This window comes from Lissotriton helveticus, chromosome 6 (assembly GCF_964261635.1).
Source record: "Lissotriton helveticus chromosome 6, aLisHel1.1, whole genome shotgun sequence".
NCBI classification, from domain to species: domain Eukaryota; kingdom Metazoa; phylum Chordata; class Amphibia; order Caudata; family Salamandridae; genus Lissotriton; species Lissotriton helveticus.
Window position 1 is genome coordinate 1,971,703,736 of NC_136067.1, and position 21,281 is coordinate 1,971,725,016.

The 21,281-nt window shown below is 44.4% G+C and overlaps 1 protein-coding gene across 1 annotated transcript in view; it reads left to right on the plus strand.

Annotated features, from left to right (window-relative positions):
* The window catches only part of LOC144762950 (uncharacterized), an 89,255-nt gene that overhangs the window by 60,396 nt on the left and 7,578 nt on the right, over positions 1–21,281 (plus strand). Inside the window, exon 4 of the mRNA XM_078648251.1 lies at positions 5,355–5,658. Coding sequence (XP_078504377.1) covers positions 5,355–5,658 — 304 coding nt within the window. The remainder of the gene's footprint in view (positions 1–5,354; positions 5,659–21,281) is intronic.

Genomic DNA, 21,281 nt, shown 5'->3' on the forward strand with positions numbered 1-21,281 from the left:
TTTTGACAGGGATAAATGCCATCACCTGGCTAGCAATCTGTTTATTGCTAATGTCTACAACTTGTACTTCTATTCCCAAAAGGTGTAGGTTTTATAACCTCTAAAGAATGAACGGTAGCACAAGTAGCTATTCATGATTGTATGTAACAATGTATTACTTGTAAGGCACTCACTGATTCATATGAAACTGCAAGTGCCGTCAATCACTGTGCTTGTACACTCATACCCTCTTCAGTTGCACCCATATCAAGTGTGACAGAATTCTGCTCCTGTCTTGGGATCCCATCAGTGTATGGATGAGATCTAGAATTCAAAAGATCATTTAAAAAAATTATCCTCCTCATCTGCATCTCGTTTTCGGTTCCGCTTTTCTATTTCTCCATCATTGGTTTTCTTTTTGTCTGCTGTCTCTTTGACTATTGTGTGAAAAACACTCACTCCCTATATCATATCCTCTATTAACCATCTCTCATGATAATACCACTATCCTCCCAGCTACTATCTAAATAACCCCTTCCCCTACTTCTTTATTTTCTTTCTTTCCTTCTCTTTAGCCATTGTCTCCCATTTATTTAATGCTTCAAACTGTGTAGGTCTAGGTAACGACTCTCTATCATTCATGGGTTTCCTCAAGAAACTTTATAATGTAAAAGGTACCGTCTAAAGGAAACTGTAAGTCATTTTCATCCCGGTCACACATCCTGGTCAACATATAAAAAACAATATTCATAATTATTTCATAAGCAGGCAGACCCTCAGCAGGAATATCTCTCCCTCCCTAGGTGATTAGGCTTTTTCAACATAGCATCCCTTATTCTCACTCAAAATAATTCAGAAGGAAAATTAGACAAGGTAGTATACAACAGCCAATCGCAGCTTGGCTATGCCAAAGTTCAGCCAATCGTAGCACAATTCTGACAGCAAGAAACCAACAGCAGCATGTTTCTGTGGTGACATCTCACCAATTCTCAGCTAACTAACAGTGAATCAATCAATCAATCATTGCATTTGTAAAGCACGCTACTTACCCGTGAGGGACTCAAGGCACTGGGGGGAGGGGAATGCTGCTACTGCTTGAAAAGTCAGTTCTTGAGGAGAGTTATGAAGGTCAGCAGGTCTTGGGTCTACCGTAGGTGGATGGGGAGGGTGTTCCAGGTCTTTACGGCGAGGTGGGAGACGATCCGCCACCGGAGATTGCTCTTCGGATGCGGGGAACTGTGGCGAGAGCGAGGTCAGTGGAGCGTAGCAGGCGGGTGGGGGTGTAGAAGCTGAGTCGTTCATTGAGGTACGCTGGTCCGGTGTTGTGGATTGCCTTGTGTGCGTGAGAGAGGAGATTGAAGGTTATCCTCTTGCTGTGTGATGTGGCTGCAGTGAGGATGTTGAGGATCAGTTGTGCCGAGGTGTTCTGGATGCGTTGAAGCCTTTTCAGGAGTTTTGCCGAGGTTCCTGTGTAGAGTGCATTTCCGTAGTACAACCTGCTGCTCACGAGGGCCTGGGTGACCGTTCTTCTCGTTTGGGTGGGGATCCACTTGTAGATCTCGCGGAGCATGCAGAAGGTGTTGAAGCAGGAGGAAGAGACAGCATTGACCTGCTTAGTCATGGAGAGGGTGGAGTCGAGGATTATCCCTAGGTTGCATGCATGGTTGGTGGGTGTTGGAGCTGTTCCTAGTGTGGTCGGCCACCAGGAGTCGTCCCAGGCCGAAGGGGTGGTCCGAGGATGAGGACCTCCGTCTTGTCCGAGTTCAACTTCAGTTGGCTGTTCCTCATCCAATTGGCGACGGCCTTCATTCCTTCATGGAGGTTGGTTTTGGTGGTGAGGAAGGAGGTGGCCCAGTTCAGGGCCTTCTTTTGGACCCCGCGTTGTGGAGGTGCGTTCGTCGTGTGTGGTGGCAGACTAAGTCGAAAGCGGCTGACAGGTCCAGGAGGATGAGGGCCTCGGTTTCTCCGTTGTCTAGCAGGGTTCTGATGTCATCGGTGGTGCGATGAGGGTGGTTTTGGTGCTGTGGTTGCTGCGGAACCCGGACTGGGACTGGGATGGGGTCAAGCGTGTGGCCGGTGAAGTAGGTGGGGGTTGTGATCGGTTGTCTGAGTCTGAGATTGGCAGGTTGGCGATCAGGGTTGTGGAGTTGGTGTCGTTGTTGTTCTCCAGGTGGAAGTTCAGGTCCCAGAGGAGGATGTAGTCCATGGAGGCGAGGGCATGAGTGCTGACGCAGACGGCGATGGAGTCGCTTAACTGTGGTCAGAGTCTGGGGGGTCTGTAGATGAGGGTTCCTCTGAGGGTGGTGTTGGGGTCGGTGTGGATCTGGAAGTGCAGGAGTTCGGCAGTGCTTAGCATGTCGTCGGTGTTGATCGAGACTCTGAGAGTGTTCCTGTGGATGATGGCGATTCCTCCTCCTATTCTGTTGGTGCGGTCCCAGCGGGTGATCTTTTAATCGTCCGGGATGGCTTTGGAGATGTTGGGTGCTGAGGAGGGGTTTATCCAGGTCTCTGTCAGGAAGGAAACGTCTGGGGAGGTTAAGTCGAGTAGGTCCCAGAGTTCAACGGCGTGTTTACGGGCGGAGTGGGTGTTGAGAAGGATGCAGCTGAGGTGGTTGTGTTCTTTCCTGGGCGATGAGTTATTGGGACGGATGCTGGTGAAGCTGCAGTGCCAGCAGGAGAAGGGCCATTAGGTGCACTTCGGGGTGGCCACGTAGCAGGTGCGTGCTCGTCCGGTGTTGAGTGCGTGGAGGGTGTTGGAGTCGTAGCGGAGACAGGCACTGTGGCAGTCATGGGGGCCAGCGATTTCCTGGCGCTGGGCATGGTTCAGGCGTAGACAGGCCAGACGGGCTTGCCTAAGACGCAGTGGTTGCCATATGAAGGGGAGGGGGAAAGACGATGAGCTGGGAGGCGGGAGAGGGGCGGGAGGGGAGGGGTCAGTGATATCGGCGATACTGGCGGGAAGCAGAATGGAAACACGAAAAGAAGAAAATTACAGTTGCAGTCAGGGAGAATAAATTAAGAATAAATAAAACCAGAACCGAAACAGAGGCAAAATAGCAGGAACCCTGTACAGGAGGGCTGACTGGGCGTGAGGTGGCACAGAGCCCCGTTGAGCTGATTTACTGGGAAGCTGGAGGGAGGAGTGAGATCCTTCGACCAAGGTCTGATGACCCACCTCAGAAAACAATTGCACAGGCCATGTCAATGAACACAAATAAAGGAAATAAAAATGTAAATAAGAAAAAATCAGTAAGTTAAAAGAAAACAAATCTTGCAAATAAAAATAAAACCAGTACCTCTGTGGCACGTGTTAACATTCAATTCACACTAAAGCAAACTCCTGTCCAGTGGCAATCTACTTTTGGCTAGTGTATTTACTCTTGTGCACCAAAGGGCGAATCTGTATGTATGTAGTGTCTTGAAAGTCACAGTATCTTTTTGTTCATAAGTTCAACAATAGTATTGTGAGATTTTGGATTTCTGCCAATTCGATAATCGAACCAACATATAATTAACCAAAACTTCTCCAACGCAAATCACAAATAAGAATAGTACATCAAAATCACAGTAAGCAAACCTCCAATTGAACCCAGAATCAACATTGCATAATCAAATACCTCACTCACAGCATAACAATCCATCAATCAGCACATACCTCAATATTCAGTACCACAAAGGAACACTCTCAGTCACCAAAATGCCACAATAATCATGTGACTCTATGAATACTTACTATCAGACTTGTTCAGGAGCAGCAACACAAACCAAGAACACAACAAAGTCAACTAGGAAAATCCACAATGATTAGGGACAGGGCAAATAGGGACATTTCTAAAGCAAAAATATTTTTTTCCTAACTTGCAACACTCTGCTACCACAAATGTGTGGGCGTGGGGGACCCTACAATGTTGACAACCCAGAATTGTACCTTCACACAACACCAACAATTTGATGAATTGAACACACTGTTAAATCTCAATCTCAAGAGTTAATATGTCCCAGAGGTAAGGCTCCTCCCAATACAGCACAAATATCTGAATTACAGTCAAAAAATGAAAACAGGCTGCTCAAAAACTTTTAGTTCTAGTTCAGCTGAATAGTTAAAATGATTTATTACAAAAGTTCTAAAATGCAGAACAGAATAATCGCCATGAAGGCCCTCAGAAAATATGGCATTACAGAGAAGTGTGCAATCAAAAATGTTCTAAGTTCTAAGTGGGCAGCAAAATCAAGACAGAAACAGACAGCATCCCTAGTAGCATTAACGAATGCTCTCTCAGCCCCCTAAAACTGAGTTTTTGTTATCATCTTCAAATTGGAAATGACTAAAACTGCTGAATCATCCTGGTATAATAAAATGTGTTGCTTTTGCTGCAAATCAGAGCACACTTTTACTAAGTGTCATATTGTCATAGAATCTAAGCACTATTCTGCTAGATGAATATTTATTTTGAAAACTCTATACTAATGCCATCCAGAGATGGTGAGACAAACTAGATCCGTGAACAGCAGGTTATTATGAATGAATAGTATACAATGAGCTAATGGAACAACTTTGAAGTAAAGTTACAGTTTGGAGACTAGGCTCGGGAGGGTTCATCGAGACTAGGAAGAAAAATACCCATGGAAATAAACAAACATGATTCTGCTTGACTGTGTACCGCAGAAATTACAGATATTGAAATGTGCAGGGAAAAGGCATCCATTTTGAACAGTATGACCGCTAGGCCCAATCCGAGGCATATTTAAAAAAGGTCTGGAGAACACTCTTCTATATGTCGTGGAAAATTAGTTTTAAAGACAATAGTACAATATTTGTGCGTACATATGTCATTGAGTGTAAAACCACATTCTGTATTCTGTTCATGCTTCACAAAAATATGAATGCATAATATTTCTAACAACATATAGGAGATAATTACTCATGGACTAAAAGATGTATACTTGAATCCATTATATAGAGGTTGTGGGAAATGTATCACAAGTTCAGGGTAATTTTAAACAGTCACACATCATGGCCAGTTTGGATGGAGTTCCATGCACTGCTACTTGAGACAACTATTGTTGATGCAAGTATCGGTGGCAAGTGTTGTGTACAAAGTCTTTAAAGTGTTTCGAGTCTTTCAAGTAAATATTTCCTTGTGAATGGTCACGTTGGTCAATTATGCATGTCTTGCGTGCCTTTAATTGTTTGCAGTATTTATAATGGAAAAACCTCTAGCATAGGGACACTGATTTCTAAACACCCTTGTGTACCTGGTAAATGTATTAATAAATAACTATGCTATTAGATAAGCATGTTTTAGCCTGGGTATTATACTAGTGACGTAGCCCCTACAGACCTCTTCTAACTAAATGAGCTCATCTACTTTCAGGTGAGAATGTGGCCCTGCGTGGTCGAGCCACCCAATCAAGTACTCTTACTGGAAATGGGAATCTCCTAGGTTATATGGGGCTTGCATTTAATGCAATAGATGGAAATCCGGATACCGATTATATGCATGCATCCTGCTCCCGTACAAATGATGAGTTTGGTCCCTGGTGGAGGGTGGATTTATTGAGAAAATATAAAGTGGATGCCATTTCCATCACCTCCAGAAATGAGGCATCGGAAAATCTGAATGGAGCAGAACTTCTCATCGGGAATTCATTGAGGAACCATGGAAATAGCAATGAAAGGTAAAGTTAAAAGTTTGTTCACTTTTAGTCGCCTTTTACACATAACAGATGCGTGTTAGTTAGATCTGTGTCATGATATTTGTATTCCAATGTTTGCAGCTTCAAACCTACTTTCAATTAGAGTAATTTGTGCAGTCTCTAACTAGAAATGAAGTATTTTCTGTCCCAGATACATAATTTAAATGTATATTATGTGAAAAAAGCAGATCTCAAATATTAGACACACTTCTGGCCATCAGTACTGGTTTAGGAGCTGTACCCTAATTGTCAAGAGTTCAACCAATTATTTCCTTTATTACATTTATTTTGTCACATTGTGATCTAGGCTTTCTCACTAGATATGAAGTGGGCTGCTTTATGCCGCTCCACTCACAGAGAATATCTTTAGCACTTATGACTGGTGTACTTCTAGATCCTATGCAATTCTGGGAACTGGACGATATTTTGACAGTTCTAGTTCTGTCCAAACATACTTATAAGAATTAGGCACTTACTAAGTGATACTGTGGCAGGTTTACTTGTGCTTAAAGTAAACCTGACTGAATCTAGCCCCCTTCAAACATATTGATCAAATCAGATCATATTTCATTGTTTCAGATACTTAAAACCATTTACAATATAACACATGTATAAAAAAGAAAAACAAACAATTGAATATGGACAATCCACCCAAATTAAAATATATATACAAAAAAGCATAAAAATGAATTCCTTTTGTTTTAATTGTACCCATATTTAAGTCATCAAAGATTTACATTCCCACCTCCTAATTGCTAGAGTTACAAAATGTCCCTGCTTGTCCCACTTGTTTTGGTGAAGTGCCCCTAAAAAGAATAAATTGACTCCAATAGTTTTCTTATCCCTTTCATATTAAAAGCCTGTGTCAGTAAGCTGTAGGACGTAACCACGCATCCTATTACCACACGCGCCTTTACATTGCTGCCCGTACAACATGTGCGTCATTACCATGCTTGCATTTTGCACAATAATTTTTACAACGTACATGCCTTTACCACACATGCCTTTACCACGATAATATCATCATAAAGGTATGCTTGGTAAGGGCCTGTAGGAGTCAATTGACATGCGTGGTTAAGGCATTACCTTTGTAGTGGCTTGCATGCTGTTGCGACACACTAGCATGAACGTAACAGATTTTTTGTTGTTTCTCCCCACGTGATCCATTCACAGTGCTAAATAGACACTGTGAACAGACTTACATTTTCTGTAAAAAGAGAAGCAGAACCAGAGAAAACCTTCTGCCGCAGTACCCTGCCCATTCTTGAACCTTAAGTCCGCCAGTCTAGCCGGATGGGTCCTGAGAAGCAGAGGGGAGCAGAGGGGAGTTGAATGGTGTGTGGTATACCTCTACCCCGCCCTGAACCCTTAAATCACCCTGTTCCTCAGTCCCCTATCCCTCTACCCTGAACCCTACGTCTGTCCCTTTTCTTGGCCCTAAGTCCTAAGCTGCCACACCAGCCACAGGCCCCTTGCCCAGCCTTGAAACCTAAGTCTATCCCTTTTCTTTGCACTGATCCCTAAAACCACAAATCCTGACGCTGTCCCCTGCTGGACCTGGAGTTCCTAACCCATGACCATTAAGGCAATGAACCCTAAGTCTGTACTTTTGCTTGGCCTTTATCCCTAAAGCTATCTCCCCTGCCGCAGTCCCCCAACCGGCACTGACTTCCTAACCCATGACCATAACAGCCCTGAACCCTAAGTCTTTCCCTTTGCATGGTCCTGATCCCTAAAACTACCACCACTGCTGCAGTGCCCCACCCAGCCCTGAGTTTCTTACCCATGACCATTACGGCCCTGAACCCTAAGTCTTTCCCTTTGCTTAGCCCTGATCCCTAAAGCCCCCACGACTGCCGTAGTCCCCCACCCAGCCCGGAGTTCCTAACCCATGTCCACATGTGGCCCTGAACCCTAAGTCTGTCCCTATGCCTGGTCCGGATCCCTATAGCCGCCACCCCTGCCACAGTCCCCCACCCGGCCATGTGAAGTACTGGGTTTTTCGGAACCCAGCGGTGTCAGGGTACACCCTAAGACTTCATGAGTTCTACCTGATTCAGACACAGAAACTCCGAGTCTTCTAGGTGAAGTCAAAGATCGAATTTATTGGCTGCAACCAAGTAACAGGCGTCTTAGAAGTACAACAACACGGTGTGTATATTCTCAGGAGACTGCTCAACCTTACAAGGCTTCTCTTTTTATACAATATATTATGCTTTAGGCAAACATTCTTTACATTTTAGTATACCAGTATTTTCATCAGATATCGACGGACCCCCAATAAAAACGGGCACCTCCTCATCGTAAAGTAAGTAAGAGAGAAAAAGAACAGGGACAGGTGTGCGCAAGATTAGGCAGGGTGTGTGTGCGATGAAAGGTTTATGGCAGGCTGTGCCTTGATGCTATCTTGCTCGGCCACTGGGAAAGGAACTGGCCGGGCAGGTTCGGCCCGGGGCGATGGTTCCAGCACAGGTCAAAGAGAAGTCAATTAAGGTGTACGTGTCCTTTGGAATCGAATTTGGCTTAATCATCTGCCTATGTGAGGGCAACTCACAAAATGGCTGCCGTGCACAAAATGGAACCCAAGGGTTCGGAACGAAAATGACGATTTCAGAGTGAAACCGTCACTCGAATATGACGAAAATGCTTGTGCATAGTGTACTTGTCATTTTTAAGTACCACAGCCCTCCTTTTGCCCTTACATAGGCAATTTAACCTATCCTCATGCTAATCTGAGTCCAGGTCTATATTCTTAAAGACATTGAGATGTTGCTGTAGCATCATCCTATTACTTAGCTCGTCTCTTGATACAGGTGTCCTTACACATATTTCAGGAGTGCACTGTACGCACAGACAAAACAGGAAAAGGATAGCTAAGATCACCCCAACGACCATCAGAATTTTCCAACCCCAGGCGGATATCAGTTCCCAGAACCATCCCATCAACGACCAATCTCCTTTATCCACGTGAATAGATTCGGAAATCTTATGTAGTTTGGAGATGGCCTGGTACACTGTTGGAGCGTTATCTGGAATGAAAACACAGCAACTTGATTGGATCAATTTACATACCCCACCTCGGTCTGCAAGTATGACGTCTAACGCGACCCTGTTCTGAAGGGTCATAAGGCGATCCGACTGGAGCTCAGCAGCCAAGTTACTAAGGGCACCAGCAGTTTCAACTACGGTGGACTCGTCCACTCTTGTCAATTGCCTTATGTTCCTGCTGTTAACCATTGGTCCCCAGAACGGTAGAAAACCCTTTACGAAGTCCCCAAATTCTTGTCCTGCAGAGTCTTCTTTACTCAAGACACCCCTAACTAACCTTGTCTTATGGTAATCTGCCGCAACGGTGTAGGTGGGAGGCAACAGGAACGAAACAAAACATGTGCCCCAGAAGTCAGGGGGCAACCATGTATAGGCTCTATTGTGGCAGATGAAATAGGTGCCCTTAGCTGCTAGAAACGAAGGGGAAGTCTGAGACCCAAAAACATATGTTTCAGTACAGATACTCCTGCCTAACTGAGCTCTGGGATTCTTGCCAGTACCTTGCAGACATAGGTTTTACCTGATGGGGTACAATCCAAATCGGGGAAGATCTCTTAGCTTGCTGTTTCTCACTCAGAGTAAATCCATATCCGGTCACGTTCCATCCTATATATACAAGTGTCTCATCTCTCGGGATAGTTTCGTAGGTAATATCTTCTTTAATCATATCGACTATACCCTTTACTAGAGCGCTATTCTTAGGATTGTCTTTTACGGAACGTAGGGGGTGGACTTCACGTGCGTAGATGAACATTGTTCTGTATGCCCACACAGAACCATTATGGCTGAAAGGTAGGACCAGATAAGGGATACCTTTATCCGTTGTGTGCGGCATAAGACCACACGCCCAACAGTTAGTCGTGTTCATAACAAGTTGGTGTTGGTGTAAAAGCTGAACAAAGGAGTTATTAATAAATTCTAACCTCCTAGCGGATTCATGTTCAGGAAGGGGTTGAAAAGAATGTGAGGAAACAGTAGGAGGTGGTACGGGCGATGCAGTGGGTGCAAATGTCACTTGAAAAGAGAATAAAACATATCCTATTAAAAACATCATTACGCTGAATAACATGAAAATCCATAATAATAAAAAACTTTTCTTGGTCATCAATTTACATATTCTGGCTTTAAAGTTCGTTGTTTTGGCAGGTCTCTCCATCTCGAAAAACTCCATCCTCTATAATATGCTGCTCGCGATGGTTGGGTGTTCTATGCTAAGGAATGCTTCTGTCAGTCCAGGGCAACTCCCTTAGACCAACCAGAACTGTCGACCTAACATCTTCAGCTGCACCCCAAAGACTTTGGGCAACCACGACCCTACAGCGGAACCCGGATGGTGGTTCGAAAAACAAAAATAAGCAAGTTTCTCAGATGAGAGAGCTGCACTTTCAAAAATAGAAAAGTAGAAAAGACACTTTTATTAGTTCATAGTTCTCGGCCTCAGATTATATCGTTGTTTTCCCGGTACTGTCTGGTCTCGGAACAAGAGTTCAGGTTCTGTAGTGTCCAATCGAACTGACGGTGATACAGCTGGTTGCAAAATATTGTCACTCTCTTTTTCAGTAGTTGTTCCTTTTACACGTGCATCACTGAAAGGCAGAAAACGTGGCACAATTTCAGTCTCTGAGTCGGCGACACCCTCCTGGACCCACCGGTCGTACGGCAGAGGCAAAGGTACCCTCTTGCAATGTACACCGTGGATCCAGTGCTTCTTTCCTTCCACTCAAACAGCTGATCTTGTTGAAAGAAGGACGAGGTGTGGGCCGGTCCACCGGGGCTGGTCGTTCTTCGTTCGCTGGAAGTTTTTCACCAAAACCCAGGATCCAGGATCGATGGGGTGTCCTGGAGCTTCAGAAACCTGAGGTGGAGTGTCGTGGACCTGTTGGTGTAAAACACGCAATTTAGCCGTCAATTCGTACAAATAGTCAAGCAGTACAGGGTGTTTCGATTTCACTGAATTTCGTAGGCCTTGGCACTCCCCATACGTTGTCCGGGCGGCCGAAGACGATTTCGTAAGGACTAAGTCCCACTCGCGAATGCACAGTCATTCTGGTTGATAGGAGTGCTAAGGGCAGAGCATCAGGCCATTTAAGACCAGTGCTTGCTTGAATCTTGGCCAGTTTTAACTTTAGCGTGCCATTATAGCATTCTACTAGTCCAGCTGATTGGGGGTGATTTGCAGCGTGGAACTTCTGTTGGATGCCTAGCCCTTCGCATACTTTCTTCATCACTCGACCCACAAATTCACTCCCATTATCGCTCCAGACCATTCTCGGCATTCCAAATCTAGGGAAGAACTCTTTCACAAGGGCTTTAGCTGTGGACAGGGCAGTATTGTCCTTTAGGGGCTATGCTTCTACCCATCTTGAAAAGGCACAAACAACAACGAGTACGTATTTTAAATTGTTGCACCTTTCCATGTGGATGAAATCTAGCTGCAAAACCTCGAACGGATACGTAGGAGGTGCAAAATGACCAGCTGGAGTTGGGGTTCCCCTACCAGGATTGTATTTCAGACACACCATGCAATTCTTGACGACATTCTCTGCCCATTTAGGAATTCCAGCATTTTGCCATACCGGAGCCAACAACTTGCAAATCCCTTTTACGCTGATATGAACCATTCCATGTGCCATTGTAACCACTGCAAGCACGTACGCATCGGGCAACAACCATCTCTGATGCTCTGACAATTCAACCCAACAACCATTTGCATCCATTCTACCCGTACTTTCTCTCCACATGTCCAACTCTTTCTCTGTAGCCTCAGCTTGAATAGACTTCACACTCTCTATCATATCTTCACACATACCAACATCACCAACCCATCTTGCAGGGCCTGCAACATACATTCGACTCATCACATCCCTTGCTGTTTCTTTTGCGACTTCGTCAGCGAATGAATTTCCACGACCAACATCATCAGTCACCTTCTTGTGAGCACTACATTTCACAATCTCAACTTGTAGCGGCAAGGTCAGCGACTCAAGGACCTCATTCACCAACTGACCATGCTGTATCTTAGCTCCATGTGAAGTCAGGAACCCACGTTTTTTCCACAGTCGTCCAAAACTGTGAGCCACACCAAATGCATATTGGCTGTCGGTATAAATGGTCACTTTCATTCCTTTCGACAACACACATGCTCTCGTAAGTGCAATCAACTCTGCTGCTTGGGCTGAATTATGTGGAATACGTGCAGTTTCAACAATCGTATGCAAAGTCGTGATAGCATATGCTGCACTCGTGTCACCATTCGGAAGCTTGAAGCATGAACCATCCACCCATAATGTACCATCACATTCAGCAAGAGGAATATCTTGGAGGTCTACTCTCCCTTTCGTTTCTTCTTCTGTTCTGAGAAAACAATCATGCTGTTCAGAGGCATCTAACTCCTCTACAATTGACAACAACGTAGCTGGGTTAAGTGTGTTGCATCTTTTTATGTGCACATGACTTGCTAACAAGGTTAATTCGTAACCTGACAACCGAGCACTAGTTAAGTGCTGTGTTTTGGTTCTGTTTAACAACGTGTCTACTGCATGTGGAACCATCACAAACAGCGTGCTATTCATTACTAACCCAGCAGACTGTCGAATAGAAACAGCTGCTGCCGCTGTGGCTCTCAAACAACTTGGCAACGCTTTAGCTACCGGATCAAAAGTGGACGAAAAATACGCACATGGACGCTGCTTGTCTCCAAACAACTGTGTCAACACTGACAATGCACAACCCTCTTTCTCATGGACATACAATGTAAAGGGCTTACTGTAGTCGGGGGTACCCAACACAGGAGCCAAACATAATGCATCACGCAATTCGGAAAAACTTTTCTGACAATCTTCAGACCATGGAAGGGGATTCGGTGTATCTTTACACGTCAATGCCACCAAAGGTTTGGCCATCAACGAAAAATTCTGTATCCATTGTCTGCAATAGGATGTAATATCCAAGAAAGCACGCACTTCTCTCTGTGTCCTTGGCACACTCAATTTCGCTATTGCCTGAATTCTTTCTGGGGTCAGTTTCCTTCCCTCCTTCGATAAGAGATGACCTAGGTAGGTCACTTCTTGTCGACAATATTGCAATTTTGAAAGGGACACTTTGTGATGCAAATTACACAGATGACGCAACAAAGACAACGTGGCTTCTTTACATATTTCCTCAGTATCTGCTGCGATTAGTAGATCGTCGACGTACTGAACAAGGGTAGCACCATCAGATAAAACAATCGTATCAAGCTGTGCCTTTAGAGCTTGACTATATATCAATGGACTTTCACAGTAGCCCTGGGGAGCGCGTTTGAAGCGGAAGCTTCAACCTCCTAAACTGAAGCCGAAAATATCCCTACTCTCCTCGGCTATCGGGATGCTGAAGAAAGCATTCTTCAAGTCATTCACCGAAAACCAAGTCGCGGAAGCTGGAATCATAGTGAATAGGGCAGTGATATCAGGGACAACTGGATATTCTGGCACAACTATTTTATTCACCTCTCTAAGATCAATCACAAATCTGTAAACAGGTGGCTGAGAAGGATCAGTACGTTTCAAAACAGGCAGAACAGGACTATTGCAAACGTTGCCTCTTGTCTCTTCAATCACATCTTTTTCAATCAGGTCGTAAACGATTACTAGTAACGCTTTCTCACCTTCGCTAGAAATCTTGTATTGGGGAATGCGTGGCATTCTAACATTGGCTTTCAATGTCACAACATATGTCGGTATTTCCAAAAGGCCCACATCGTTAGGACCAGTAGCCCAAAGAATATCAGGCAGAAACGACAATTCAGTCGGGAGTTTGTCCTTCGACAAATACATTGAGTAAACCACTCTCTTACCCAGTGTAAGTTGTACTCCCGACGGAGAAAAATACAATGTCGCATACAACCTTTTCAACAGATCCAATCCCAACAAGTTTTCACCACAACCTGTCGTCAAAATAAGGGGTGCTTCTAATTCACAAGGACCAAACAGAAAGGGACATAGGACTAGAAATCGGGTTCCTAACCGGGGCGCCAGAAAAACCTACAGAAACATTCATTTCGCCAGACAAAGGTGCGCCAGGGAGTTTTGAGTGCATCATAGAACTCTTTGTAGAACCAGTATCCAACAGAAAAGGCTCTGACACACCTGATGTAATCACCTCAACGTAGGGTCCACTCTGATCTACAGGAACTGAAACAACTCCCTATCTTTGTCTATGGCTGTTCTAGCAACCATTACCTTCCATACTTTCATCTTCTGCATAGTAATCATCAGCATAGTACTGAGTCGTCCTACCAGACGCGTTATTCTGCTGATCAAAACTATTCATAGAATTTTGAGGCGGAAGGGAACGTGCGTTCTGAGGGACGTTTCCACGTCCTCTACCTCTAGGCGCTTGCTGAACACCTCGACCTCGTGCACCTGAGACACCATTTGCGCGCTGTAATAAAGCAGGGCAACTATACTTAAAATGACCCTCTTCCTTACAAATCGAACACTGATTGTGACCTACAGGAACACGTCATTGAGTATACTCGACTCTTGCCTTTGAAACTGTTGAGGTTGCTGATAATTATTCTGACCACCATTATTCTGACCACCACCACCACGTGGCGGATACGCTTGCTGTAACAGGACCTTCGTCTTTAACTCTTTAGTTTTCTTCTCTGCTCTATCTTTCTCATCTTTATCTCAATTTTCATAATACTGTGCAGTAGCCAATATCTGTGCTGAAGACGAAACAGCCCAAGAACTCTCTGAATCCTTTAACTTCTTACACAACTCGGGAAGCAGATTGTGCACAAATTTATCGACGAACAACCGTTGACCACCTTCTGTACTCATATATTGACCACTGTGGTCGACAAACGTCTCTTCAAACCTGGTGAAGAAATCGGACACCGTTTCATCTTTCTTCTGCTTACATGCAGACAATTTATCCCAGTTTACACGCATCGCCGGCATTATAGTTTTCATGTAATCAATGATCCTACCAGGAAGTTCTGCTACTAAAGGTTCGGGTTTAGCACCACCAACTTGTCGGCCATCTGCAGCAGCAATATTAGCCCATGTGTCACCTAACTCCTGATCATGATCTGCATGACGAATCTTTCCCCATAAAGGCTGTGGAACAACATTCCCAAACAACATGTCTATATCCGCTAGATTCATGATGCATGAACCTGCAGTTTGTGACAATTCCTTGTAATACCCTGCAGGATTTTTACGGGGATCAAGCAATGTCTGCTTAAGGGCCATAACTTCAGCTCGCTTCCATGGAACATGTACCCACACACGCTGAAAGTGTCCTGGAACAGGTGGGTTAGCTGCTTGGTCCCCATCCCTCCATTGTGGGGGAACTTCTCTCATGGGATATTGTCTTCCCTTCTTCTTGACAGAAGAATCAGACTCAAACAATGACTTAGATACACCTTCAGTCCTAAGCGACAACAACCTCGCAACTGCTTTCTCAACATCCGAACCCACAATTGCGCCGTTCCCAAACTCGAACCGCACATGACACAACTCAGGCGGATTGGGCTCTAAATAATTCTCCTCTACATCTTCACAAAGAAAAGCACACATTTTCTCAAAAACATCTCTGCTTTGGTGCATCCCATTGATGGAAGACATCCATAACAGACTCTAGATCATATTTTGTCGGGTCCGTCACCCATCTATGTGCCAAATAATTCAACGTTTCCTTTTCCCTAGAATCAGGCAGTTGGCTACGCAACTGTTTACGCTCAGAGACAGGAGTCGGACTTGCCGTTCCAAAGAAAGGATATAGAAGACTAGTAACAGTACTAGCCACTCTCTGACGAACTGAAGGAGAAGTTGATGAAAAGACAAGCGGAAAAGCAGGATGAGTCAAGGCAGATGCAGAGGCAGTGTCAGGAGAAATACCAGGAGTGGTAGTCGATATAGTAGTCAAAGTTGTAGGAAGTATAGAAGAGCAGATGTAAAAGCCGGTGGCCCTTGAGGATGCTGCACCAGTGGAGCCGGAGCCAGCTGAAGAGCAGCTGATAATTGTGGAGGAGCAGGAGGTAATACAACCACAGGTTGCGCAGCTAAAGGTTGCGGAGGTGCCGTAGCATTCTGCGCATAAGGGGGTGGCGAATTTAACAAGTGTGACATTATGGGATCTTTTCCTAGGTCTTTTGCTGCATCTTGCTGAAGAGGCGGCAAAACAGGATAACATTTATCAATGACCATTTTACGTTGCCTGTGCAACTGCTCACTCATCTGTTCTTCTTCGTTGTCTTTAAACTGCATGGCATCCTGCATTATCGAGATACCCCTTTCTCTCTTATTTCTCTTCGCTAAATTAATTTCCTTCTGTTTGGCTTCCTTACGACATAGGCGGAAAGAGTCAAACATTGCCGGCCGGGCTTTCTTCTTAAAAAGTTTAACCTCAGGGTTATCTAGGATTTCCGTGTCAAAACTACCGTATTGGGGCCATTTTAAAACACCGTCGTTTCTGGTGTATTTGATCCACACTTCATTGTATGTGATGGGGCCTACGCCATGTTTCACATACAGTTCATATGTTGGAGTTTCAATCGGAGGAACTGGACACGAGTCCTCCAATTGGGAATCCCTATTACAACCAAGACAAAACAAATTTCCAAGTCTGCTAAGACCAGGCATCTTCGCTCTCTAGTCTAGCTTCAAACTTCAAAGGATTATCGAATACGATATTCTCGTGAATACACGAGTCCTTCGGATTTGGTACTTGCAAGTTCCAAATCAAAGATCCCGAAGGGATACCCAAACTAAGAACCAACTAAGGACTGGGAGACGCTCCACTTATACTTAACTGAGGTATCGATGACGTCACCAGAAGACTCGTCTATCGTTTCGCTCTACCAATCATCAAGGGTCCAAATCAGGGCGATAGCCAGGGCAGCAGTCCTTCGTAGCCGTCGGGAAGCGGGGAACCTCGGAGCAAAGACTTTCGGACCACGTCGACATGCAGGGGTCGATGAAGTTGCGGCCTTCCTCCAGAATGTTCACACAAAGCTCCTCACGAACCTCTGGCTTGGACCGGTACCGCTGGTATACAGCCCCACGTTGGGCGCCAACTGAAGTACTGGGTTTTTCGGAACCCAGCGGTGTCAGGGTACACCCTAAGACTTCATGAGTTCTACCTGATTCAGACACAGAAACTCCGAGTCTTCTAGGTGAAGTCAAATATCAAATTTATTGGCTGCAACCAAGTAACAGGCGTCCTAGAAGTACAACAACACGGTGTGTATATTCCCAGGAGACTGCTCAATCTTACAAAGCCAGGCTTCTCTTTTTTTACAAAATATTATGCTTTAGGCAAACATTCTTTACATTTTAGTATACCATTCACATGTTTTCACTACAAAGGAAAAGCAGAGTCATAATGACAAGCCCATGTTTCAGTTTGTTCAGCCCACAATAAATTACCCTGCAAGGCCCAGTATTTTCATCAGATATCGACGGACCCCCAATAAAAACGGGCACCTCCTCATCGTAAAGTAAGTAAGAGAGAAAAAGAACAGGGACAGGTGTGCGCAAGATTAGGCAGGGTGTGTGTGCGATGAAAGGTTTATGGCAGGCTGTGCTTTGATGCTATGTTGCTCGGCCACTGGGAAAGGAACTGGCCGGGCAGGTTCGGCCTGGGGCGATGGTTCCAGCTTGCCCAGGTCAAAGAGAAGTCAATTAAGGTGTACGTGTCCTTTGGAATCAAATTTGGCTTAATCATCTGCCTATGTTAGGGCAACTCACAAAATGGCTGCCGTGCACAAAATGGAACCCAAGGGTTCGGAACGAAAATGACGATTTCGGAGTGAAACCGTCACTCGAATATGACGAAAATGCTTGTGCATAGTGTACTTGTCATTTTCGGTCATTCGATACCAAGATCGTTATGTTACGACGAAGTTTATACCACGAGTCCAACATTTTAAGTACTACACATGAGATCCTAATCCATGACAATTACCATTCATTACAACGAACATGCCTTTCCCAGAGCATACTTGTGGTAAAAGCTTTGTAGTTACGGACATGCCTGGTAAAAGCATGTTCATTGAAAAGTATGTCTGGTAATGGTCATGCGTGGTTAAGACCACGTAATAATGGTTGTTTCATGTTTCAGTAGATTCTTACGAATGTCCAATAACTTGGGACTTAAAAAGATAATGTGTTCCAGTGTTTCCCTCTCCCAGCTGCAAAGACGACACATGCTGTTTAATTGTGAGGGGTTTTCCATCATGCGTCAAACTGACAAAAAGGCAGAGGAGTCTGAAGCATAAGAAAGATGATAGTGCCTTTGTGCTGAAGTTGAAATCAAAGTATGATTTTCGTATTGTGCAAGACTCTAGAATATATTTGGAGTGACACTCTCTCAGAGTCTAAGAGGCACCTTGTTATTTGGTTAAAACTTCAAAGTGGCTTTCGTCATTTTGTGCAATTTATGATCTGTGAATTATACTTGGTCAGCATTTTCATTAATACAAGACTCTGCCACTGGCACGTCACTGTGTGGTTTTGAAACTTCTTTTTTAATGTTAAATCTTGTCGTGTTATGAGCCGCCCCTTACTGACAATGCAATAGTGGAAACAGTTAATTGTAATCCGAACTGCAATCAGCATTAGTCCCAGTTCTCATTTTATTAGACTGTGATGTAACGTTTCATGAATATATTCCTGATAAAAGTAAAAAGTAAAGTCCACATTTGTAAAGCGCACAATCACCCGTAAGGGTCTCTAGGCGCTGGGGGCCGTCAGGAAGATTAAGCGAGCTATTGCCCAGAGTCACATGGTGCTGGGCTAATCTGCCGCCGGAGCCGGGGATCGAACCGTGATCCCCAGATTCCAGCGTCAGTCGCCCTGGCCGCGGCGCCACACCTCTCCCGATACCACTCTTAAACACTGTTTCTACTTTCCTAATAGTTCCTGAAGGCCAACAAGTTTCACCATATTTACAAACTGGAATCAACTTGTCATTCGTCACAGTTTCTGTCCTGGCGATGGCACTCCCACCATATTTAAATGCAGTGGGGCTTATTTACAAGCCTCTTGGGTTTACCAGCTTGAGTTACTTACAAACTACCATACTCACCTGGGCCCATTAACATACACACATAAGCCATAAATGTACTGCTGCGATCAATTTCAATATTTCTGCGTGTTGAATTTACTTTACCAATTCTTACCAACCATATCACCTTGGGTCTTAATTTCCTCTGGTCAATAGATCAGGTTATTCATAGAATAGGTAGAAATGTCATTAACTTTATTCTTCAAATGACCACAGACTTGAGAGAGTTTTAAATGTTTTATCCAATCAATAATTTTGTGAGTCAAATACTAATTCATGTCATACACCGTTTTCTTGTGGAAAATAATCAAGAATAGGACAAATAAGTCTTGGTTAAAATCTCATGATGACAGTACCTGGAAAGGGTGGAAACATAGAGCAGAACAAGGACATACTACACAAAAATGATATTTACCTAGAATGGTGTGAGGACCAACCATTGGCCAAGGAGCTGGATAGGGACCCCTGGGTCAGTCAGGTCCCAAAGGATTAGGACAGGTTCAAGACAGGATATGTGACCTCTTCTAGATGCAACGCCAGTGTTGCACCCCTCTCTGGCACAACTCTCTCCGATTCTTCCCCTTCTTCAGAAGTGCCTCCTCGAATACCTTCTGCGTTCCCCTTCTAGATGATCGAATTCTTCTTCAGCAGTGTGTCTGTTGTAGTGAAGACAGGGTTCTACCTGCACACATTGCTATGTTAGCATCAGCGCTTTAGAAGGTAAATGCCATCTTGCCACTTTGCTGCTTTTGCACACGACCCGACACGTAACTGGTATTATAAGTAACACTGCTTGCTTGCTTTTTCTTCACATGAGAACGGTCTGTTTTTCACATCCCTACACTTACACCACAACCTTAGTTTAAACACTGTGTGCTGAAGCCTTTAAGGTCAAATAACAATGTATGCTGTTGAATTCAGGTTAAACGGCCCATGCTCTAGAGACAACAGCAAAACACACAAGATGATGGACGGAATGTTGCACAATGGCAAAACATTCACCCCCAGTCACAGATCTGGGTTTAATCCATCATTATTTTGCTCACCAAGCCACCCCAGTTCAGACATGGCAATATGCAAATCAGTCTTGACCTGTGCCTCATGGGAACAGTCCATCCCGAACTGCCAAGCCATGTCTTCCCTGGACTGGAATCAAGCATCCTAGGACCGGTTTCTGGCTATCAGCCATCTTCAGCCAGGATAGCTTGACTCCAGTGGCTTAGTGAGCAAGGGACCCACGTCTGGGCATACCCTTCCCACATCGGGTGAACAGCAAAACACACAAGATGATGGACGGAATGTTGCACAATGGCAAAACATTCACCCCCAGTCACAGATCTAGGTTTAATCCAATCGTCATTTTGCTCACCAAGCCCCCCCAGTTCAGACATGGCCATATGCAAATCAGTCTTGACCCTGTGCCTCATGGGAACAGTCCAGCCCTAACTGCCAAGCCATGTCTTCCCCGGACCGGAATCAAGCATCCTAGGACCGGTTTCTGGCTATCAGCCGTCTTCAGCCTGGATGGCTTGACTCCAGTGGCTTAGACACAACAAACACACAGCTGCAAATATCTGAAACTTGGGTGCCTTTAATATTGCATTGCATGCATGATACTGGCACTTGGAGAAAACCTTTCCATCTACAGAGAGCATTGCTGATCCTGTGATGTGAATCTCCTAAGCTGATCTTGGAGGTATGGGGTTCCCCATTCAAACCTAGTGACCTTCTATTATTATAAAACTAGCTCTAGCCGGGGAAGGGTGATACACAAGGCGCTATAAGACCTTTTTCCACTATCATTATAATATGATTTCTCCCTTTGAGTTGTATGGAATTATAACAATGCTGATGGTTTTATTTCTGATCATTTGACTGCTTATGTTAGCGAAAGTACAGCATCTTAGAGCACATAGTTAAAATAAACATTTTAAACTTTTCTGTGTCTCTGATTACTCATGTTGTGGACTGATATTATAATAAAGACGAAAGAGTGTTCTTGATTCCCACCTTTCCTGAAAGTAACCTAAGTTGCTTGTTCTGGGTTGTCTAATCATTGGTAGCTTCCCTCTAGTACGGAGAATGAGTGAGACACTGTGGATAGTCGGATAGTGGTTCTGGGTACACCACAATTCACTGAGGTCCTGGTTTCCTGCGCATAGCTCTGTGCATGAGCAGAATCCATGCAACATGGCGCACCTAACGGTTGGTCTTTTATTTGAGACGCTTTAGAAGTAGTGCTTATATTTGTCCACCACACCCTCACTCCTATTTCAGGTTGGCAGAAGTGACGGATTTACCTACCTATATGAATACATTATAGATTCATTCAGGCTTGACAATTAAAAATGTTTCATTTTGAATTACTTCCCCTTTTTGTGTTACAGTTTTGTATAGATTGTTTTTCCACATAGCATAGTGCATTTTCGCTCACCACTCCGGTGTCATCTGATGCAGTTTGGGGTGCCCCGGCGACGGAATGTCAGTAATCTTTGTAGTGA